General features: G+C 49.9%; 3 protein-coding genes across 5 annotated transcripts in view; 2 read left to right on the top strand and 1 right to left on the bottom strand.

Annotated features, from left to right (window-relative positions):
* Nucleotides 1-15,254, bottom strand: part of fig4a (FIG4 phosphoinositide 5-phosphatase a) — a 26,247-nt gene extending 10,993 nt beyond the window's left edge. For both annotated transcript variants that reach the window (XM_077553446.1, XM_077553447.1), the window contains exons 1-11: nt 7,630-15,254; nt 7,460-7,549; nt 6,312-6,410; nt 5,726-5,849; nt 4,610-4,766; nt 4,480-4,530; nt 3,837-3,985; nt 3,637-3,765; nt 3,427-3,527; nt 2,699-2,861; nt 1,773-1,870 (exon numbers count right to left, since the gene is read on the bottom strand). In XM_077553446.1, coding sequence (XP_077409572.1) covers nt 1,773-1,870; nt 2,699-2,861; nt 3,427-3,527; nt 3,637-3,765; nt 3,837-3,985; nt 4,480-4,530; nt 4,610-4,766; nt 5,726-5,849; nt 6,312-6,410; nt 7,460-7,522 — 1,134 coding nt within the window. In that variant the 5' untranslated portion in view covers nt 7,523-7,549; nt 7,630-15,254. The remainder of the gene's footprint in view (nt 1-1,772; nt 1,871-2,698; nt 2,862-3,426; nt 3,528-3,636; nt 3,766-3,836; nt 3,986-4,479; nt 4,531-4,609; nt 4,767-5,725; nt 5,850-6,311; nt 6,411-7,459; nt 7,550-7,629) is intronic.
* Nucleotides 8,038-20,712, top strand: ak9 (adenylate kinase 9). 2 transcript variants are annotated; one of them, XM_077553440.1, is made up of 35 exons: nt 8,038-8,186; nt 8,567-8,673; nt 9,389-9,452; nt 9,527-9,579; nt 9,675-9,771; nt 9,845-9,957; nt 10,028-10,189; nt 10,509-10,646; nt 10,708-10,782; nt 10,859-10,954; nt 11,109-11,248; nt 11,320-11,636; nt 11,723-11,743; nt 11,817-11,932; nt 12,345-12,492; nt 12,597-12,632; nt 12,697-12,843; nt 13,557-13,723; nt 14,461-14,676; nt 14,739-14,972; nt 15,031-15,152; nt 15,227-15,446; nt 15,505-15,576; nt 15,646-15,852; nt 17,266-17,484; nt 17,666-17,882; nt 18,108-18,309; nt 18,388-18,534; nt 18,626-18,843; nt 18,915-19,111; nt 19,183-19,352; nt 19,457-19,555; nt 19,619-19,721; nt 19,789-19,903; nt 19,982-20,712. In XM_077553440.1, exons 2-35 carry the CDS (start codon nt 8,584-8,586, stop codon nt 20,194-20,196), a joined length of 4,953 nt encoding a protein of 1,650 aa, XP_077409566.1. In that variant the 5' UTR covers nt 8,038-8,186; nt 8,567-8,583; the 3' UTR covers nt 20,197-20,712. The 2 variants fall into 2 exon arrangements, with proteins under 2 accessions (XP_077409566.1, XP_077409567.1); XM_077553441.1 differs by lacking the exons at nt 8,038-8,186; nt 8,567-8,673; nt 9,389-9,452; ... (4 more) ...; nt 10,509-10,646; nt 10,708-10,782 and having other exon boundaries at nt 10,923-11,070; nt 11,141-11,248.
* On the top strand, nt 20,632-22,548 carry LOC144039788 (uncharacterized). The gene is made up of 2 exons (XM_077553452.1): nt 20,632-21,114; nt 22,067-22,548. The coding sequence occupies exons 1-2, from the start codon at nt 20,632-20,634 to the stop codon at nt 22,202-22,204; spliced, it is 621 nt and encodes a 206-aa protein (XP_077409578.1). The 3' UTR covers nt 22,205-22,548.

Below are 22,548 nucleotides of genomic sequence, written 5' to 3'. Positions count from 1 at the left end.
CTTATTCCCACACACAGCGGATGGCAATCACGTGTCATGCATTGGTTGCTCTTTCTTTGCATGTACTGTTCTCCTCGTACGACTCGTCGGCCACGCTGTCAGACGGCGCCCTCGCGGCTCAATCAGCCAAGGCACGTCATCCTCAGCACGTCATCGCGTCATTCTCTGCTTTTCCTCAGCCCAGCCGGTCATGCGGTCGGGCACACGTGCACACACAACATTTATATTCCACAAGCAGCTGAGAAGCAATCAAATTCATTTGCTGCATTAGCGCACAAATGCTACAAGGCCGACAATATACTAAGTCGTGTTGGCACATTTAACCATTTGATTAGTTTTCAACTCAAATGTCAAGATGTGATTTTCATTTCTTTAGCAAGCGTAACTTTTGTTGACGAAAGGACGCGCGTATTTTCACATCTTCTGCAATCGTTTGTTTGCTTGTGCAAGTTGCCACAAGGTCACGTGTGGAACAAAAAAAATAAACTTGCTTTGAATGATGTCATTTTCTCTACGCTAAATGATTTCCTTTGGCTTTTTTGTCATTGGATTTGAAAAGGCATCCCATTTTCTGTGTAACAGATGTGAACGCCCGCGTTGTTGTGTGCTGATGTCAAACGTGTTCAAAGGAAGAGACAAAATAAGCAAGTAGTAGATTAAAGCAGCTGCTAAAGGAAAGCGCTTCACATGCCGGGCCACGAGCGCGCTCGGCCTTCCTGGGAAGTCCACAGCTAATTGCCTATTATTTTGTCCGTCTGTCCATCCGTCCGTCGGACGGAAGGCACTGCTAATAAAGTCCAGTGACAAAAAAAAGAAAAGAAGAAGAATCACATGGCCGCAGCTTGTGTGGGATGTCGGAGGTCTGTGATTGGCCCTCCCCTCATCGCCCACGCCCCCCCGCCCCCCGCCAGAGACAACGTGCCGGAGAGAGAGATGCGTGCTCGCTCCCCATTTTGCCAGGCGATGCGGCGCTGTTGCCGCGTGAGGCCAATGTGACAAAAGAAGCCGTGGTGCATTTTCACAGCCAATTTCCAACAAATACAGATGATGATGATGGTGATGATGATGATGATGATGATGATGATGGCTTTTATTGCAGGCTTCAAGGGGAAGTCGAGCCAACAATAAAAATATCTTCTATGCAGCCTCAACGCGCCATTCGGATGAATATTGCATTTGTGCAATATGAGGTAAGCAGGCCAAATGCACCTGTTTTGAGGGGGCAGCCATTTTGTCACTTGCTGTCCACTAAAAATGACGTCACAGAAGTCAGATCCAGAAAGTAGAAACCTTGAAAGAGTTTGGCTGCAGCCTCAACCGGTGGAGACCAGCTGCTTTCTCTGCCACTCGCATGTGGGAACGGCCAATCGCGGCGCAACTTCCCAAATCAAGTGCGCCGTGATTGGTCCTTACCTGAGCAACTGTGATGTCATTTTCAGTCGACAGCCAGTGACAAAATGGCCGCCCCCCTCAGATGGATCAAAACGGCTGCACTTTGCTTCCTAACTCATATTCCACAAATGCAAAATTCACCAGGATGCGATTGCAGACAACATCATCATTTTGGGGGTGAACTTCCCTTTCAGATCTGCTGAGGCTTTTCACTCCTAATTTCTTTCCGTTGTCGTGATGCTAGCGAGGAGACGACACAAGCCGCGGTCTATCGGGATGATGTGCGCACGTTTGAGGTTCGTTGAAAGAGATGGTGCTCAAAGTCACCCATTCTTTCATCAGTCAGTTCAGTTACCGTCAGCATTTAGCGCGTAGCCTACCTTGACCAAGTTGAAGATGATGATGGGCGATCCGAACCGCTGCAGCATCTGGTCGAAGTGAAGGCCGGCGATGTGCGCATACGGGTCGGCTTGGTCCACTGGCGGGCAGATGCAAGACAAGCACAGCCGCTTGACAACGGGCAGCCAATTGCTAGCGCGGGCAAAGTCAAAGTCTGATCATCGTTTAGAGGATTCAGCACGAAAAAGGGGGGTACGAGGGTCGTCGCTTTCTCAGGAAGCGTCAATGACAGCTCACCATTATCAACTTTCTTTGTTGTCGCAACAGCTGCGTGTGTACATTCAAGTAAGGTCAACATGATCGAACATGACGAAGCAAAAGGAAACGCCCATTTTTGCGTTTGCTCCTACGAGTCTGGCTCCAAAAATACAAAATAAAATGACATCAAGTGGAAACGTCAAGATTAAACGTGACAAAGGACTTGAAAGGTGTATTTTTGTTTGTTCAATGTCCACATTGTGGGGTCTTTTTGATGGTGTTTGAATTTGGAGGTAGGTTGGACTCACTGTTGAGATTCGAAACGTGCAGCGCATAAAAGAAGCAAATTTGTCCGACATTTGGAGGCCAGCAAAAGACAACCGGCACAAAAGCCCGGTCGACTGGCGCTCGCTCCACTTTTGTTCCGCCAGCACGAGTCACCTTAAGGTTGCCATCTCCTCGAGCGGCACGGAGCGAGTGTTGCTTCCTTCAAGATTGCAAAACGTTGCAAAGACGCTCGCAAAGGACTTTTTTTTTGAACATCTTCTTTGCCAGCATAGAAAGCGTTTGCGAGTGTCTGGCCAACGTCTTTGCAACGAACCCTGACCAAATGGCAATGACTTTTGGGTGACAATATGTCAAGATTCACGTCCTGTCCATCAGATCCAATCACGAAGCAAAAGCAAAAGCGACAGGTGGGCGGGCTTACGTCGTATGGGCGGCTTGGGCATCATGGTGGAAATGTCCTGGGACCAGTAGAGCGGGACCGAGCCACGCGTTTGCACGTAGGACGAGTAACTTCCCACTGCGAAGGACATCACCGAGGCGTCGTGGACGATCTGCTCCGTCTCCACCTCGTTGGCCACGTCCCCCTGCCGGAGCAGCAACCCGCGTGACGTTACCATCCAACATAGCCCTTCGCTCATTTGGTCCTCGGCCGGCCGGCAACACCGACCCAGACGCACATTTCCGATTGTGGGACGAATCACAAAGAGGTGCTAACCACGAGTGCAGCATGCTTTCCATGTTCGAAAGTCAAACACGTCACATGACGCCAACAGGATGTTTATCAACGTGACTGATCAGGCTGAGAAAAAGAGCACGATCCCGCGGAAGGTAACAAAAAGACGTGATGGAAAAGCCTCCAGACAGGATCAATTATTCCACAGCCGCTTCCTACGTCTACTTGATTGACTGAAACATTTTTTCAGCTGGCTTGACATTTTCAAAGTCAAATATTTTTTTGGGGGGGGGGGGGGGGCTACAGTTAGTTACAAAGATTTGAAGCACCAAAGCAAAAGAACTCCTCAGCGGGCTGATGAGTGTAGAACTGAAAAGAGGCGACAGGAAAGCAGCCACTCCCTCAAAGCGACACTCGCAAATCCTCAAGGAGATCAAATCGACACGGAGAGTCATTCCAATCAAGAAGCTTCCTACCTCGCAGTTGGCTCCTCTTTTCAGGAAGCGGGTTCCGGCAAATTTGCTGGAGCGTCTGGCGATGAGGGTGATGTGCACCGGGCGGCCGTAGATGAGCAGCTCTGCGGCGACGCCACCAGTCAAGGAGGCAAGATTGCAAATTTCAGACGCGACACCGTCAAAGACTCCGACATAGCAAACGAGATTGTTGGCTTCTGGCCGAAAGGATGCTGGACTGCCCGCAAAATCCGTGGATGATGTACATGAGCCAGTCGGGGTGGACCACGCCCTTGACGCGCTTGAGCAAGTTGCCGTTCCACACGTACTTGTAGTACGGCTCGGCGCGCACGCCGTAGACCACTGCGGCAGAAGTCAGGGTCACGTGTCATCAAGACAAAATGGGGCCGGGGGGGCTCGTGGGTGCGAGTTACCTTGAGTGGGCAAGCCCTCGTCTTCAAATATGTCGAAGCTGTCCTGTTTGTTGCGTGCGTCGCCGGCCGACGCCGATGACCACAACTCGTACGGCCTCTGCAGCAGCGTCAGGTTGTGCTGCAGCGAGTGGCTCAGGTCGTAACTGTAGCTGCCCGGCGGCAAACAACAAATTGCAAACGTCAACAGCAAATCCAAGCATTTGGTTTCTTTGGCTCAATGTGAGAAAACTGTCATGTGAAAACTTGAAAAGGCTCAATTGAACTCGGAAGACAAAACACAACAAAAGCGTCCATTTTAGATGCAGATGAGCACGTAGCCAGCGAAGGGCAATTTGTCCCACACCGGAACACACAAGTCCAAAAAAAAAGTCACTTCTTTTAGAGGCCGACAGACACTATTTTTTTCTTCTTCAGCCAATTATACAAGAGGGTTCAAGTCCCTGTCACTCCTCTCTGACAACAAGGCACTCTAAAATCTATCGACTGCCAAATCAGACTTTTTTTCCTCCACATCACAAAGGTTTTAGCCACGCCCAAAATATCCAAACAAGTGAAAAAGGGTTTCGCGCCATCTCTACGATCAAGTAGTAACAACGTACTTGCGACATGTTTTCAGCAAAGACCACAAGAATCAGCAACGTACCTGAAGTAAAAGTTGCTGGACAAGTCCATGTTTTGAAAGATTCGGACGTATCTGGGGAGGAGTTGAAAGAGGCGTCAGGTGACAATCAGTCGGATGCAGGTGTCGTTGAAGGCCAAGCCATCGGTGTCACCTGGCTTCGTCGGGGTGCGCCACGCGGACCGAGTCGTTGGGGATGTAGATCATGCTGGTGTCCTCGATTTTGTAAATGGAGTGGCCCCCGATGTCGGCCATTTTTCTGCGTTTGGTGATCAACACCATGTAGTAACCCTCCAGGAAGCGGACAAAGCCTGTCAAGGACAAGGAAAAAACACACTTTGCATTTGAGCATCCATTCAAGTCCTGAGAAAGACCAAAAATGAGAAGCCACTTGGCCTATTTCAAAAGCATCAGAATTGCAAACCGAAAACAGAAACTTGATGTTACCATGAACTGGAAATGGGAACTTTGTTGCCAAGACATTTTATTTTGAAAGGACATGCTCTTTTTTGAGATTGTCTCAAAGATTCTGAGACATCGGCTGAATGTGAGCAGCTGGTTGACCTGATCAAATTTTGAAAACGACATTCTTCTTCTTCTTCTCATTATTCTGAAAGGAATTGGCTGAAAAACAAACGAGTGCAGACAAGATGGATGTTTAATCCCAAACGAGCTCTCCAAACATGTTGCCCGGCAACGCCAACGCTGGTACGCGGACAAATCAACCGCCAGTGCTTGCAGACAAATAATCCGTTGGTCTTAAGTCATTCTGCTCGACGTATGCATGCGTTGACGACAAGGTGGAAAGACAAGACGCACGTCGCACGCGGTCCGTCAGCACCTGATGGCATTTGGAGGAAGATTGCAAAGTTTGATGAGACGTCATTCACGTTGGCAGGCCGACGAGCGAGCGCCCGATTCCCACAAAACTTTGCCTTTCACAACCTTCACTGCCAAGATGGCGCACATAAATATCTCGCAGACGAACTAAACAAAGCATGCTTAATTAACAACAATAATAAAGACAAAGTAGCTGCTCGTGCGTACATTGCAGACGGTGACGATGTGAAGCTGAAAAAGGCCGAGCGCTGTATTACGCATTCGGGCCAGGTGGGCTTTTTATTGCGAGTCATTTGCAAAAGCAGGCCAACGGCCGCAGCTGGACGACAAAAGGCGCACGCCGTCGCCATCTGCGCGGATCGCAACGCTCGTTGCCGGTCATGCAAGTGCGTGAGCAGAGAGCGCGGGCTCGGCGGCGCACGTCACGTACCCACAACGCCCACGGCCGACACCGCCCTGGACAGGCCCGACGGACCTTTTTGGGCCATCTTTGTGCGGTTGCCCAAGTCCAGACGACCCAGCAACTCGCGAACCTCTTGCTGGCTGTACACGTGCTGCGAGAGAAAACAACACAAGTAAAATCAAATGTAAATGAGAAAAGAAAGAAAAAAAACACTCTGGGCTATTTGTTGCAATCGCGAAAGAGCCGCGTTTTCAAAGTGATTGAGATTTAGGATGATTCGAGTCGAGAGATGGACATCGACCTCCACTTTAATAATAAGAATAAAAAGATGTTCTAAAGAATCAACAGACTGTCAATTACACAACGCTACATTCATATTTGCGAGAATGGCAACATGCGACGGTGGATCGTTACCGGAAGATGCTTCCTAATAACAATCATCATCACCATCATCATAACAAGCAGACATTATGAGCAAGAAATCAATTCCCAGCAGCTCATAAACGGCTGCGGTGGGCTCACAAGTCATCAGCCAGGCTGTCACACAGAATGACGCTTGTGGGGGCGGGTTCGGGTTGCACAATACAACTGGATTATATAAGCGCCTGCTCACCTTATCGTCCATGATGACCAGGTCCTTTGGTTCCGTGCGGTCAATCTTCAGCACTCTGTGTTTGGTCTGAGCCTGGTTGCTCCCCACCAAAAAATATCTCTGCAAAGGCCCAAAGAAAACGTTCTGCATTTGGTCTTGGGCCGAAGGTGCATTTTACCAGCACAACGAGCACTGCCTGCTCAGCAGACTCGGCATCTGTAAAGCTGACATCAAATGTTTGAAAAGTCGACTACAAATTCGCACAAGTTGGAGAAGCTTGGCCATCACGCAAAATGTTCCCACGCTTAACGTGGCAAGTTTCTCGGAACAAGATCTGTTCTTATAAACTTAGCTGCTACTACCACCACTGACCCAAAAAACAGAGACACCTAAAACAGGCGCAAATCCTCTCAAAGTTTTCCCAGAGTGCTGCACTGGAACTCAGCGCCAACAAAAGCTTCATTCAGCAAATGCTTCAGTGAGTGATAAAGTTTTATCTGTCGTGACTTGAGGTTGTTTAGAGGGTTCCAACTATAGACTGTGACGCTTGCAATCTGTTGGCGGGGGACATTATCATAATAATTGCATTGGTACAAATGAAAAAAAACACAGTCCTCATAAATAGAACGCTGACAGCTGGGTAAAATGATCTTTTATTTCTCCCCAAAGGACAAGAAAGGAAGAAATAAGAGACCACTTGGTGTAGGACGTCATAACCCCCCCCCCACACACACACACACACACACACACACACAAAACCTGATCAGCAGACTTGGCATCTGTAAAGCTGACAAGTCACCGTGGGAACTAAAAAGACTTGCTTTATTTCCACTGTGTCCCAAATAGTTGACTTGAGTTGGACATGAAAAGCAGCCACACATCCCACACAAGCCTTTGCTGCCCTCTGATGTCGGTAAAGCCTCCGTTCAGATGCCTTCCAGTCATCTGCGGTACTGGACTTACTTTCTCCAAAGCGGTTATCTTTGGGCCTTCTCAAGGCAGCTGATTACAAGTTTAAAACGTAAAGTTGCACTTTAACCAAATAAATGTCCCCATTGTGTGAATAGTGCATTGGTTATATTAACAGGAGCAAGTCGTTTTTGACGTATGCGAGTTTGGAGATATTAGTGGACTGACATGAGGATGAGGATGATGTAGAATGGACTTACGGCTCTGGTCTCGTACAGAACCATCCTCTGGAGCCCACTGATGACAGCTGCAGACTGAGGCATGTTTGCTCAGAATGTTTGATCCACAAACTGCCGGTGCAAATAAGAGAAGAATTACAAAGGGAACATGAACGAAATAGCAGCTGCAAATTTGTTGCCAATTGACTCACCGTGAAATGATTCAAGCGACGAGCGGCGACAGCCACACACGGCGCCAATATTCAATATACATTTGGCCGCAAATGCCTAAAATATTCACATAAAACGCGTTCGGAAGCCATTTGAATTTATTGCGTGGGTGTATTTGACTAGCAAAATCAAGCAAGCGACGTGAATTTGTTTTTAGTCATGTGACTGTCATGAATGCGGAAGACGTCGGGACGGTGCCCGGCGAAGCCCAAATATTTGAATTTCGCTTTCTTAATAATGACGATAATCCGTAATAGTACTAAAATTGACAGCATAATTGAATACACGTTCAAACCCTTAAACGTCAACTTTAGATTGATCGCCACAATTAATTTTAGTCAGTAGGAGTTAGTTGAATTTTTTTTTCGGAAAACGCTTGTTGACAGTTGCTATGGTAACAAACATCACTGTGCATAACGAGTAGTGCCAAATTGACGCAGCTTCTGTCCCCAACGAGCAATAATGCAACTTTAAAGTATTTCACATCAGCTGGAGAATTTTCTTTCTCTCTCTCTCAAAATTTTCAAGTAGGCCTCAGGTAAACCATCTTTCGATAAATAGTGGATAATGAAATGTAAATGTTAGTAAAAACAAAACAAAAACTGAATTGTTCATTGCTGCATACTGGACATTTTATTGACATGCACAGAGTTTATTGAAATATATCGAGTTTATCATGTGAATTTGACATGCAGGAAAATATTGTTTCTTTTTAATATTAAAAAACGTTATTGCGCAATTTCTCCCGTCTTTGTACAATGCTAACAGGCTAGCCCTCGTCACCGCATTTACGTCATGAACGTTCTTACTTAACTTAAATCAAGTATAAATGTTCAGATTATTTTTGCCAATTCCTTTCATATCACGCTAGTGACTTCATTCAGTCTATTTTGAGCATTTTTGTGATTGATGTGACAGGCAAGAACAAGTCAGGCATGGATCTGGTGGACAATCTGATGGAAGAGGCCGCCGAGAGAGAGCGTCTGCTTTCCAAACCCACCTGCTTCCTCGTGGTGGGAAGGCCGGTAAGTAGGTTACATAACAATGCACATATGCACAGCAGACACCTCACTAGGTACACCTGCAGAGTTCAATTCATTCATGACTTTATTTAACCAGGTAAGAAGCTCATTGAGATTAAAATCTCTTTTCCAAGAGTGACCTGGCCACACAATCGTTATGCAAATGCGATTGTGCAAGGCTAGGGAACCTTGTTGTTATGAGGTCATACCGTCCCCACCCATGTCTTATTTTGTATTGCACGTGTCCTGAATTAAGGTGTTCTGGCCTTAACTGGACCCCAGCCCGGTACACCTTGGACTGGTCAGCAGTCTATCGTAGGGCACGGACAAACCACCTTTCCCTCTCACATTCCCTTGTGCGTCTTCATTTGAGCTAACGTGCATGTTTGTGGAATGTAGGAGGAAGCTGGAAACACAAGTGCAGGTTGAACATGCACACTCCTCACAGGAAGCACTCGAATCCAGAAGCTGCAGCCTAGAAAGGAAAACCCTGAAAGAAGCACTCAACTCGATTATTTTCTCCAGTTCTGTTACTCACCCCTGCTCCAGTTGGCTCCAACACAAGAGCTACAAAAGTGCAAAACTTTATTAAGACCATTTGAAATCTGTATTTGAGTCCAGGAGGATCAATAACAACAAAGCTGGCATGTTTAGCAATAATGCTTCACTCCAGCCATAAAATGTCCCCAAAATAAAGCTTTGACGTGTGTTGCTGCAGGGTGTCGGCAAATCCACCCTGGCCAAAAACATTGCAGAGACCTGGGGGTGCGTTTTAATTGACGGTAAGCATCATCTGTCTCACGCTTGCGTTTGCAAACGTCATCTTTTTATTCATTCATCCGTTTCCCGATTGCAGACACGGAGGTGCTGGACTTCCACATCAGAAGTAAAACAGAGGATGGCATTAAGGTGACGCGAGTTACAACCTTTTTACCAGCAGTCCCTCCAAAGTTTGCTTTGTTTGTTCCCACCTCCACGCTAAAGCTGATCAAATCCTTTTGCAGCTCCTGGATATCCTCAACGCGGGTCAAAGTGTCCCGGAAGACGTGGTCCTGCGGCTCATCCTCGACATGCTCAACTCGTCCAAAGTGGAGCATTACGGTCGGTACGGGGCCGCGTTAGCCGCATATCGCATGTGGCAGCACGCTTGTTGAAAGGGCACATGATGTCACAGGCTACGTGCTGAGCTGCCTGCCGTTCATATCGGAAGAGGGCGTCGGCGTCGATGAGCAGATGGAAATGATCAGGAAGCTCAAGCTCAAGCCGGACTTCATCATCAACATCAAGGTGCGTGCGTCTCTTTGGCTTATCAAAAGTCATCCAAAAAACAAACAACCAACATCTGCCGTTTCGTCAGTGTGCCGACCAAGACCTGGTCCAGAGGCTGTCCAGCCAGAAGCAGCACCCCATGACGGGTCTTCTGTACAATCAAGATCAATGCAAGTGGGACAATGACTTCCATGTAACGGGATTCATTGATGAGGAAGTCGTGGAGGAGGAGGATAAGGAAGACTCGCAGGTATTTATTTCTTCAACAACTAAATTGGGGCGCAGGCCCACCCAACCCAGATCCAGCGGACGCAAAATCCATGTCAGCGTCTCCAGGAAATACCCTCAAATCCAGTAAATGACACTCTCAAAAGAAAAAAAATCCCAAATCGGGTTGTGGGGTCATCTTATTATACACGGGGCTTAATAAGAAACAAACATTTTTCACATATTGCTTAGACGTTTACCTAGGCAGGATCTAGGGGTTGTCTAAAAAAAATACTTTTTTTTTTAAAGGAAAAAAATAGTCTTCTGCACTCGGGTGTCACGTGTCTTTGTGGTGCTTGTAGGGTGAGGATGAAGAGGAAGAGGAGCAAATGAGCCCAAGGTGCACGATAGACCAGCTGGTGTGGATCCCTGAGCGGCAGTCCCGAAATACGTCTCTTCGAATCAACACGTACAAGGACAACATCCTGCGCCCGCTGGAGGTACAAATTTGCAGCCGACTTGCACCCGTTGTGACCTAACAAGCTCCACGTTGTGGGTCAGGACTACATGATGGACCACAACCCCATTTACCTCTTCGAGGTGGACGGAAGCGACACCCCGGAGGAGTTGCTCTTAGTAAGTGGCTTCATACGCGTGGCGTGTTGGCATCCAGCGTGTTGTGGACTTCACGCGTGTCCTTGCTTGCTTGTAGTTTGTGTTGTCACGCCTGGGATCGATGGCCATACAGCGCGTGTCCATTCCGGTGGTCCTCCATCAGAACGAAGAGTTGCCCGAAGACATCGAAACGGTCTGTCTGTCCTGCGCACTTTTTCTTTTTTCTTTTGCTGTCTAGCTCAAAAGAAAAGAAGGAAACGGACTGCCGGGTCAGCTGCGTTTGTCCGTCCTTGCGTACGAGGTTCCAGTGTACGCCAACGCGCCTCAACGCCGCCTGTGCCTTGCAGGAGGATCTGTTGAGGTTTATGTCCTCCTCCAGGATGTTGGTGCCGGGCTTCCGCTGGAGGAGGAGTCGCTGGGGTCGGAGTTGCCCGGTGGCCCTGAAGGAAGGACGCCTGGTCCCCGGGAAACCAGAATTCTCCGTCGGGTGAGGGAGGCTTGTTCCGAGGGAAAGGTCTTTCCTTTTCATTCCTGATTGTCATCTTTGGTCCGAAACAGCTTTCGGGACAAAATGTACATCCTTTCGTCCCAAGAAGCCTACGATACGTTTGTGAGCAACCCCAGGCCCTACCTGCTGCCTCCCATGCCGAGCCCCCCTTGCCGGGTCTGCATCATCGGAACGGAGGCTTCGGGGAGGCCCGCCCTGGCCAAACTGATGGGCGCCAGGCGCAACGTGTCGGTGCTGGAGCTGGAAAAACTGGCCGAGCCGCTGGTGGCCGAGCTGGAGAAGGAGTGGCTGGCCAAAGTCCAAGAGGACAGCACGCAGGTGGCCATGGAGAAAATCCGGACCAAGCAGCAGAACGAGCAAAGTTCCGGCAAGTTGTGGTTGCGCTCCCGCAGCGTTTCCTTGGCCGTGTCTCGCCGCGTGCTTTCAATGACTTGTGCTCTTTTGCCTGCCCAGATGGAACCCCCGCTGTGGAAGGTAAGCATGCATTGAGTTCCCAAGAAGCCAAAGTGGCGAAGGCCATGTGAAAATGTTGCTTGGCTGCCGTCAGTGACGGAGGACCATCCCGAAGTGGTGGCCCTCGTGCAGACGGCTCTGGAAGAGGCCAAAAAGCAGGATGCCGCCAAGGAAGTCTACGCTCAAGCTCTGATGAAGGTCGTAAGAGAAGTGAGTTTTCTTTGATGGCCAAGTGGACGTGCCTGCGTGTCGCCTGCGTGTCGCCTGCGTGTCGCCTGCGTGTCGCCTGCGTGTCGCCTGCGTGTCGCCTGCGTGTCGCCTGCGTGTCGCCTGCGTGTCGCCTGCGTGCGAATGTACACGCTCTGTGTGAGACTAAACTTAACTAGGTTTTTGTGTCAATATCACTGCCCATTTTGTCAGCGTTTGTCTGACACTTGCTCCAAGTTGGCCAAGGCAGGTACAACAGAAGGCCACAGTACCAACTTTACTCATTTGTACTCCATTTCATGTCATTACTGTGTTTTCCTCATCAGAAGGGTTACGAGTGCATTTTTTTTTCTTTTTTTCCCCCGCCAATCTCAATCAATAATGCTTTATCTCTTTCGTTCTTTTTGGGTCACAGAATGAATCTTCCAACACGGGTGCCGATGTGGCCAATGGCTGGGTTCTCGACAACTTTCCCAGGAACGCGTCACAGTTGGAGGCTTTACATCGAGCCGGGATCCATCCGGACTTCCTCTTCTGTCTCATGCACACTGAGGAGAATCAGAGTAAGTCGTGTCCACTTGCAGGCCTTCGTCAGGTATTTGTCGTCCCTCGTTGCCAAACCAGCAGCCGCCTATTTATTAACATCGCCGCTCCGTTGGCACTGCAGATCAGTCCGGCGCTCCACCGGCAGAACAAGCCGAAGGTAAGGCAAGGAACGTTTCCTTCCAAAGGTCCCGAATATTGTCTGAACTTGACGCGTTCTCCAGACAAGCCCGAGCCCAAAGCAGAGACGGATCAGTTCACCAGAGAATGGGAGGCCCTGCAGCTGTCGCTCAGCATTAGCCACTCGGTGCTGCCCACCGGCGACAGGAGCCCCGCCGAGCTTCTGGACGAGATTGTCCAGCTCATGGAGAGTGAGTGGAAAGTCTTGCCAATATCTCCACCGTTGGCGGCCACAGCCGTCTCCCACTTTGTCGGGCGCGTTTGTCCTCTGGAGCAGTCCGGGGTGCGGTCAGCCGGCACCGTGATAGAAAATGGATGCAAATCGGATTCATTTTTCATTTCCAATCTTCACGAGGCTGCGCTCCTTCGGTATACAGCAAGCTTTGGATGTTTCTTTTTTTTGTCCAATCAAATTTCAGCCACTGCTTGCTGCCATGACAATCGAAACCTGCCTGGGGCCTTCGCAGTCGGTCGTGCTGGCTGAAGAACTTCAACTATATTAGCAAGGGGACTGTTTGTTGAATCACATTTCTAAGCAAAACTCCTTATCGACAGCATTTTTCCATCCTGGCCATGCATCTGCTGAGTATTAGCAATTTGATTGCAAATTTTTGGATCGATATTGATCCTGAAGTGAAGCACAGTTTTGTGCTGTAATGATACATTTGTAGTAGTGATGGTTTCAGATGGTCAGGTAAGCACCCACTGAAGGAAGGCCCAGGTACCAAAGTCCACTATCACCTGTGCACAATATTCTCCCTTGACAAATATAATCATGCTCCCGTTTTGAATGACAGTCAGAAAGGAATTCATTTAACATGACACGATGTTTTATTATTTTGCTGGTACTATGCTGAACTACAGGGGAAGCTTGAAACAAGGTTTGTCCTCAATTGTTGTGCAGAACCTTTCAAGTATTTGCCCAGAGAGTTCTCCGCCGTCGACTTGGATGAGGAAGCGGAAGATATCGAAGCCATTGCAAATCTGGAACTTGGCGACGACGACGACGACGACTCCAAGGGCACGGGCGAGGAGGAAGAGGAAGAGGAGGAGGAAGAGGAGGGCGAAAATGTCAGTAAACGGGCCGTTGGTCCTTTTAGTGTGTTGGGGACTTGAGATGAGAAACGGGCATCTCTTTCATCAGATATGTCCCGTAGTACCAAGACTGACCCGTGAGAGGCAGCATAGTGCCAAAGTGCATCAAGACTGCTGGAAAATAGGAATTGCGCTTCATTATTTGCCGTTTTATTGACTCGGAGATTTTTACAGTGTACATTATTGGCTATGTTGCAAAATTTTTGTAATCCTTTTTCCACACAGGCTAATGTTCCTGTATGCAGAGAAGGTCCAAAGTTTGGGCACCTCGAAAAAGATCAAGCGCAATGCAAAACAACTTGCGTACACGACAGTACATCTACACTAAAGTTAGCTCATTTCATACAAGCGACCACTGCAAGTTCGAACGAAATGTAATCCCGCCACTGCCACCGGCGCTGCACCTTCAAACATGATCAAATCAAGCACATTTGTGTACCAGCTGACATCCAGAGGCTCTCAGCATGTATCCAGGCTAACGGTTAGCTAGTTAACAGCCACTAGCCCGAGCTAACAGGCACTACTAACAGACTCTACACTCTCGTTGGCGACTCCCACGTAACACAACAGGCCAGGCCCCGCCCCCTATAGCCACACACATTCAAAGTCATTGATAGGACGGTGTCAAACGTGAGGATGGTGACCTCCACTTGCTCTCTTTTTGACTCAACTTATTTACCACAATTTGATGATTTTTTTTGTCCTTCTTAAAGTCGCAATCCGCCGGGGACGCACCTTCCAAGCGGGCTTTTGGCGATACTTTTATTTTCTGCCCGGTGGTGCTGAACAAGCAGAACGCGCTGGTGCCCTGCACAGACGAGATCTCGGCCAAGTATCGAGAAAAGGTCTACTATTTCTCCAACGTGGACGCCAGGGAGGCCTTCCTGCTCGCTCCCGAGCACTTTGTGGGACGCACCGAGCTTCTCAAGGTAGCAGATGACGAAAAGGTAGGAAAGGACCGCTTTCACCTCATCTCCCGCGTGTCTTTCAGCCTCCCGCCCTGCGCATCTTTGTGCTGGGCTGCCGAGGCTCGGGCAAGACCACGCAAGGCGAGTGGCTGGCCAAGCAGCTTGGCCTCTTCCACATTCAATTCCAGGAGCACCTGCAAACGCTCCTCATGCCCAAGATGAAGCAGCGAGTCATCCCCGCCGACGAGTCCACCGAGGAGCATCTGAGGGCCTTGAGGGCCGCCATCGAGGACGCCCGAGGCCAGGAGCCCGCCGAGGTAAGCCCGCGTGGCTTTTTGCCCTTTCACCTTTTGCCCAATCTTTTTTGCCCATTAGGAGGATCCGGGACTGACCGATGAGGAAATTGGCATTAAAGCCTACTTGGCTGACGACCTTCCATTGAGCTCGCACGTCCTGGAAGAGGTCATCAATCCATACTGGAAAACGGAGCCTTACATGTATGCCAGTGCGAGCGCGTGCACCAACGCGTCCTCCCACCAAATCTGCCGTTTTTCCTTTCCATCCACGCCAGGTCGACGGGTTTCATCCTGGAGGGTTTCCCTCACAACACCGAGGACGTGCAGCACATGATGCAGCATCAGCTTTATCCCGACGTGGTGGTCACCTTGATGGCGGAGGTGGAGGACGTCCAGGCGCGCCTTTTGCCCAAATTCTGGCAGAGGTGGCGAGAGCACTGCGACCGGCGCGAAGCTTTGCTCGACAGCCTCCGTGAAATTCACAGCAAGGCTCGGGTGAGTCTCGTGTGTGCGTGTGTGTGTACTGTGTACATTCACACGCAATACGTTACAGGAAGAGAACATAACAAAGAGGAGGGCAGAACTGATGGAGGAGAAAGCGGCCTCTTCGACCGCCACCGCAAAAGTAAGCCGTCTGCTCGCGTCAGCAATGGTGTGACTGATCGGAATTGATTGTCACGGCGAAACCAACCAGTTCAGCTGCCGTGCGGAAGACGAGGACGACGAAGACTCGGCCAACATCGAGGACGAGATCGAGGCCATCCTGGAGGAGGAGTACCCCGTGGAACGCTACGACGACTTCAAGGAGGAAGAGGAACTGGAGGAAGCCACCACGGAGAGGCTCAACACGGAAATCGAAGAACGTTACGTGGCCGATTCAAACAACATGGCCATCGTCCTGGTAACAACAACAACCAAAACTATGAGACAATCGGCCATATTGTTAGATGAGCACATTGCCATCATTCTCCAGCTTGCACAAATTGACCTCTGGCTTTGTAACCGGTTTGCACAGATGACTCTCGATAAGACTAGCGAGCTAAGTGAAGTGGGCTGTGACCATAAATGAGCACATCAGTGACTTTTAACAAAGTGCTTTAGTGACACAATAAGTCATCAATAACAGCACCACACAAATCAAACAATTACAGACAATAAAAATGCATGCAGTCATCTTAAGTAGTCCAAGTCAAAAGTCTATTTTAAGTCTTATGTTGTGCAACCATTTTAGGTTAATGCTGTTAAAGCATTTTTAAAGGGTTATGTAACTTGACAAAACAATAACAATGATCAAATCAAGCTGTATGATACATCTTTTCATTTCTTATTTAAAATGGCAAAATAGTCACAATAGTGCAAATTAATGACATCTTATACACTATGTAAGTGGCTGCAATGCTTTTTTTTTATACTCAAGCATATAATCAAAATAATAGCATTCAATGGCACTGTATTCAAAACATACTAAAACATCACTTACAGTAATATTTCTTCTCATATGTAAAAGCTTTCTTCATTAAATCAACTTTGTAAATTTCACACAGCCAGCTTTGGCACCAATAACCGTTTTTTGAAAACATTTAATAATGGGCTGGTAACGTAGCATGGCTGAGCTTTAGCATAGCTTAGCGATTAGCTCGCCTGCCTAAGTAAGGTCACTTGGCATGGTTTAGCTTACCAAGGCCAATAAGGATTGAAAACACGCTTTCTCCCGGTTCCTGGTCACTTCTCATGTCTTCAACAGCTGTCTTTGTCGCTTTATATGTGCATAAGATGGGTTTAAAATGCTTCTGAGCGTTTGGTTTTTCTGCTAGGGCGGCTTCGTCTCACGTGCTCGCTGCTCGCGAAAGTTTTCGACTCGTCTTCACCTGTCAATCAAGTGGCTATGGGGGAGGAACTTCCGGTTTAAATCAACGGCAGATTTTGTAAAAAATTTAAATAAAAAATATAAATAATTTTGTGAATTAAAAGAAATGTGCTGATGATATAATTTATTGGGGTTTTCCCTATTTTTTATAAAATATTTTTATCCGTCCATTTTGTTGATGATTGATGTGAAACTTGGAAAAATTGACAAACTAAGTAAGCATTGACGGAAGGGTTTTTTTTGTCCGTCAATGACGGCGGTCCCGTTTTGCTGACATTTGACGGATGCCCGCTTCGAATGACAGAAACATTGCCGGTATTGACGATGACGGAAGTGTGTCCCGATTGCTGACCGACGGACGCTGAAAATTCATTCTGCTTTTGACGCACTCTGTACAGTCGACTGGGTAGTGTTCAAATGTGTTGTTTATGTCACACGCACGTGCAGGAGGTTCTAAGCGAGCTGAAAATCCCGCGGATATCCATCAACGCCTCGCGCAAGACGCCGGTGGTGCGGCGTCAGCTGCTCCTGAAAGTGGAGCCGCTGCAGGCCAACCGCGAGTCGCTCTTCCAGAAGTGCCAGGCCATCTCGTACAACCTGGCGCAGCTGCTGCTGCTCTACTCCTTCAAGTTCCACAGCGCCTTCGGATGCCTCGACCCCGTCAAGGTAAAGTGGCGAGCGCCGACCGCCGTCATAAGCGTCACGTGGGACGGAAGACTCGCGGTCCCCGACCACATTGGTTTCTGGGTCTGTCCAAAAAGGACCCCTGCGGCCATCTTAGGGGCCAATGGCATGAAAAGTGCGCGCGTGCAAAGCTGCTCTGTTTGCTTGTGTGTCAACGGCACAGCGCTACAACGAAGGCGACCTGATCCAGCCCGTGGTGTGGCCTTTGGACTCGGCCTTCCCAGTGCTCTTCAACCAGTACATCTACTTCTTCAACTCCAAGAACAACCAGAAGACGTTCATGCTCAACCCCTTGAAGTACCTCAGGCAGTCCAAGCCCTCCCCCATGCTTCCTGTCAATATGGCCGTTGTGGGACCTCCCAAATCAGGCAAAACAAGCGGTGAGTAGGCCCCTGATGAGTGGGCCCCTGATGAGCGGGCCCCTGATGAGCGGGCCCCTGATGAGCGGGCCCCTGATGAGCGGGCCCCTGATGAGCGGGCCCCTGATGAGCGGGCCCCTGACGAGCGGGCCCCTGACGAGCGGGCCCCTGATGAGCGGGCCCCCGACTTGCCTTGCCCTCTCCGAGTCCCGTCCCTTTCCAACTGGCTGTCCGCCGTGTGGGCAGTGGCCACCATGTTTGCGCAGAGGTACGGTTTGGACCTGCTGTCCATCGGCGGCGTCATGCGGCGCATTCTGGAGGAGCAGGCGCAGAGCGACCTGGCGCAGCAGATGAAGCAGCACCTCAACCGGGGCCTGGTGGTGCCCGACGAGCTGGCCGTCCAGTGCCTGGAGAAGGTGCTCATGAGCCTGCTGTGCAGCACGCAAGGGTGCGTACGCCACAAGGCGGGAAACCGGCCGCTTGGTCCTGACGCATCCTTCGTGGATAAAGACTGCGCGTGTTGCAGGTACGTGTTGGACGGCTTTCCCATGACCATGAAGCAAGCAGAACTGATGCAGGCCAACAGCATCATCCCCATGCTGGTGGTGGAGATGGAGCTGGACACGGTGGAGGTGCTCAAGCGAGGCCTGGCCATCAAGATGGAGGAGAACAAGTCGGAAACGCCGCCGCCGCGCGACGTCACGTGACGACGCCGGCAACATTGACACACGGCTCCCGTGATGTTGTTTTTCTCCCCCCGGCAGGCCCCACCTGCTGCACGACAGCGCCGAGATCCTCCACATCCGCAACACGTGTTACAGGCAGGAGGCGGAGCTCATGAGGCGCCACTTCCGACAGCAGTACGACAACTGGGTCCAGATGGACGGCCTGAAGAGCAAGTGGTACATCTGGGAGCGGCTGATCAAGCAGATCAGCGTCAGCATGGACTACATCCACACCTACCTGAGGAGGACCAGGAGCGGTAAGTCGGCGGCTGGCCGGCCGGCGCAATAAGCCGGCAGCGCCCTTCCAACGGCGACTTTCCGCACGCAGGTCAAGCGGGCTGCATCGACCGGCTCTGCGTCACACCCAAAGAGTTTCAGCGGCAGCTGGGAGAGTTTGCCCAGTACTGCCCCGTCTGCCTGGCTCTGCACGACCACCTGCTGGACTGCTCCGAGAGCGCCTCCCTCATGTACGCCGCCGAGTACAACAGAAGATACTTCAAGATGTGCAGCCGGCCGCATTTGGAGGTCAGCCGCAAAGGTGGCAACAGGGCAGCGTTCCCAAAATGAGCTCTGACCAGAGTTTTGTTGCGCGGCAGAGCTTCCTGGACGATCCCGATCAGTTTGTCAGCCCCGGATGCCCGCGACCTCTCCCGGCGGCGGAGCGGCTGCCCAGGAAGTTAACCGCCGAACAAGTCACCGGCAGGTTCCCTCAGCAGATCGAGATGAAAGGCTTCTGCCCCGTCACGTACCTGGACGGAAAACTCAGGTGCGCCCACACGAGACATTTTCCAACGGAAGCGCTGCTCGTCTGCTCTGTATTCGTTGCAAATGGCAGAGAGTAAAGATGGGAGTTGTGCTTGCTTTTGTGAGGTACGAAGCGCTGGTCCACGGCAACACGGACTACGCGGTGGAATACCGAGAGCGGCTGTACACGTGCGAGACCAAGCAGAAGCAGTACAAGTTTTTGAGGTGAGAGACGACCACAACCTTTTGCGCCGTCACGAGCTTGGGATTGTTTGTTTTCTGCTCAAGTGCTCCGGAGCTCTACTGGGACCTGAAGCTGCCCAGCAAGGTGCCCCCTCTTTGCGAGCCCATCCCGCTCACCTCCCTCCCCACGCTGGGCTACCTGGAGCAGGTGAGCAAACGCCGACCGCTCACGTTGCCCGGCGAGTGGTTCTGTGAGTGCTTTGTGTGGCCGCCAGGGCGTGGCGGTGGCGGTCATCAAGGCCATGACGGCCGTGGGCTGCCTCAAGCCCAAGTTCCCCTTCTGCAGCATGGAACGGTCCGCTCTCCACTATGTGGCCTTCTACCTGAAAGGTGCGCGCTCGCCCTTTGCTCAATGGAGCGGTGAAGCAGCATGTGGCTGCCCGCTCACCCACGCTCGACTGTTTTCAGCTTTCAACCACAGCAGCACGGAACACATTCGGCAGATGTACAAGAAGAAGTTGGCCTCGTTTGAGGAGGACTGCGCGCTCATCCCGTACCTGAGCTCGGTGATGAAAGACGACTACAAACTCCCCAGCCGGCGTCCCGTCGACTTTGACTTCAAGATGAGAACCTTTCTGGCCTTGAGAGATTCGCCCTCAGCCAAATCCGATCTGCCACTTTAAGACTCTGAAGACAAAAGACGTTTTGTTTTTACGTGCAAGTCCAAATTACTCGGGCTCGATGGATCGGAACCGCCCCGTTGGCCAACGAAAGAAAATGTCTCGTACTTGTTGCTAGGCAGACTTCACATGTGGCCTTCAGCCCAATGAAAAATGACATTAAAGCCAGACTAGCTAACGGTTAGCCAACTCTCATTTGCTGGCCCCCCATATCACTCACCAGCCAAGTCGCACACATTCAAAGTCACAGATACGACAGTGTGGACTGAAACAACGCCAGCACCTCACATGTATATTTTGTGCTGGCATTAAGCATCGGGTGTTCATAATCAATATACTCAAGTCGTGTCACGTCTGCTTTTGGTTTTGTCTCATAAGTGCCCCAAACGCCAATGAAAAAACTAAATGTCCAATATCACTTGTTGCTAGGCAGAATTGATGACAGACCCAAGAAAAGGTCCTGTAAGAAATGTATGGATTATATTGAGTCCAGTCTGTATTAAATATGAAATGTTGGAAGACTGTTGCACCTTTAAGGGCTTGGTGCTAGCCCATCAGAATGCACATGACCGCTGTGGACGGAAACCCCGCCCACCCCCAACCCCCCCCGCAGAGGAAAGGAAATTCTTCTCATCCGACCGCCAACTTCCCCAACAAGCACAAACTTCCTTCACAAGCGCCATGAAGCTGAAAGGATCGCCATGGCGGCGGCAGCAGCACCGGGACGTCCAGGCGGCAGCGGCCTCGTACCGCCGACACGTGGACGTGGATGAGGACGAGGACGAGGACGAGGCCGAGCGACACCGACGGCGCCGGGAGGTCCGCTGGGGTTTCCGGGCCGAGCGCTACCAGCCGCTGCTTGAGCAGGAAGTCGTGGAGGAGGAGACGAGCAAGAGGGAAAAGCACAGACGAGTCGGCAAGGTTGGTCCAACTTCTTTTTTCATCATCTTTTGGTCCAACTTCTTTTTTCATCATCTTTTGGTCCAACTTCTTTTTTCATCATCTTTTGGTCCAACTTCTTTTTTCATCTTTTGGTCCAACTTCTTTTTCCCATCTTTTATCCGACTGCTGCTGCAAAGTCATGGAGGTGCCTTTGATTGTTTCACATGCTTTTAAAGGGTCAAGCTTAAACACTAGTACTGGCTGCCACCTTCTTCTTTTTTGGGAGGGACGGGACATGCAAGCAGCACAAGATTGGCTGCCACCTTCTTCTTTTTTGGGAGGGACGGGACATGCAAGCAGCACAAGATTGGCTGCCACCTTCTTCTTTTTTGGGAGGGACGGGACATGCAAGCAGCACAAGATTGGCTGCTTGCAGAATTGAGTAAACAAGCTCGCTCCCTCTTTCAAGTTTGCTACTTCAATTTTTCCCCTCGTCGGAGGACGCAGGCAGCTTTGACGAAAGAGACACTTCCACGGGTGCTGATGCATTGTCCAAACTAAAAAAGTGCATGTGCCAGCGTGTACTAGTTAGCCCCAATGACAACATGAGTAGCCCACAGGTCCGTTCTAAAAATAGCTCAGCGGTGTTTGGACACTGTGACTTACTAAGAACGTTAACATGACGTCGATTGACTTGATTGTGTTGAATGGAAGATGTTTTCATTGCTCCAAAAAAAAAAAAATGCTCATCAGAATCAAGTCACTCAAATCATCAATCAATCCGTCATGCATGATTTTCTGACCTACCGTCAATGCTGCGCTGTTTGTGGCGTTCAAGTGGAAAATAGCTGCTGGAAAGTTGCTTTTGCAGCCGTTTCCTGTCCGGAGGAGGTGAGGGTCGACGAGGGCGTTTGTTTGCGCGTCTCCGTCTTGAGTGCAAAATCAGGACAATCTTGCAAGCAGGAAACCTTGTGGCCTGTTTGTCCTGCAGAATGTGTCCAAAGCCTTCGGTTGCACCTGGAAGTGCCTGATGCTCGGCCTGTACCATCTTGCTGCCGTCTACTCCAGGCCCGCCACCGTCGCTGCCGCCTTCGCGCCGCACTTCAGCCCGGCCGGGAACAGACCTTGAAGGCTTGGGATCGTCTCTGTATTCGCTGTAAACTGCGCCAACCGTCACCGTAGGCTCATATTGATGCTCATTTCCGTTAGCATGAAGCTAGCTGACTTTCATTAGACGCAACATAACGCTTTGGTTGAACGATTCAGGCCCAACCAATAGGAATTCTCTTAAGGCCGATATTTGAAATACCGATAAGATGAATATAATCATTTCTCTTTTCTCATTTCCCAATTGCAATATTATTGGAATATTACAACAATAATAATATCAAGCTATTCGGAATATTCAAAAAGAATCTGCTTTTGTTTGTTTGTTTTCTTGTAATAAAGTATGATGATTTGGTTCCCATCAAA

The sequence above is a fragment of the Vanacampus margaritifer genome, chromosome 19 (genome assembly GCF_051991255.1).
Source record: "Vanacampus margaritifer isolate UIUO_Vmar chromosome 19, RoL_Vmar_1.0, whole genome shotgun sequence".
In the NCBI taxonomy this organism is placed as follows: Eukaryota; Metazoa; Chordata; class Actinopteri; order Syngnathiformes; family Syngnathidae; genus Vanacampus; species Vanacampus margaritifer.
This window is presented reverse-complemented; position numbering and strand designations above follow the sequence as displayed.

What these genes read in the sequence shown, in the direction of transcription:
- ak9 (XM_077553440.1), top strand. Translation starts at nt 8,584, where the DNA reads ATGGATCTGGTGGACAATCTGATGGAAGAGGCCGCCGAGAGAGAGCGT. An exon ending in GCACACTGAGGAGAATCAGA is followed by an intron (nt 12,493 to 12,596) that starts GTAAGTCGTGTC and finishes TTGGCACTGCAG; the next exon opens with ATCAGTCCGGCGCTCCACCG. An exon ending in CAAATCAGGCAAAACAAGCG is followed by an intron (nt 17,883 to 18,107) that starts GTGAGTAGGCCC and finishes CCGTGTGGGCAG; the next exon opens with TGGCCACCATGTTTGCGCAG.
- LOC144039788 (XM_077553452.1), top strand. Translation starts at nt 20,632, where the DNA reads ATGACAGACCCAAGAAAAGGTCCTGTAAGAAATGTATGGATTATATTG. An exon ending in AGCACAGACGAGTCGGCAAG is followed by an intron (nt 21,115 to 22,066) that starts GTTGGTCCAACT and finishes TTTGTCCTGCAG; the next exon opens with AATGTGTCCAAAGCCTTCGG.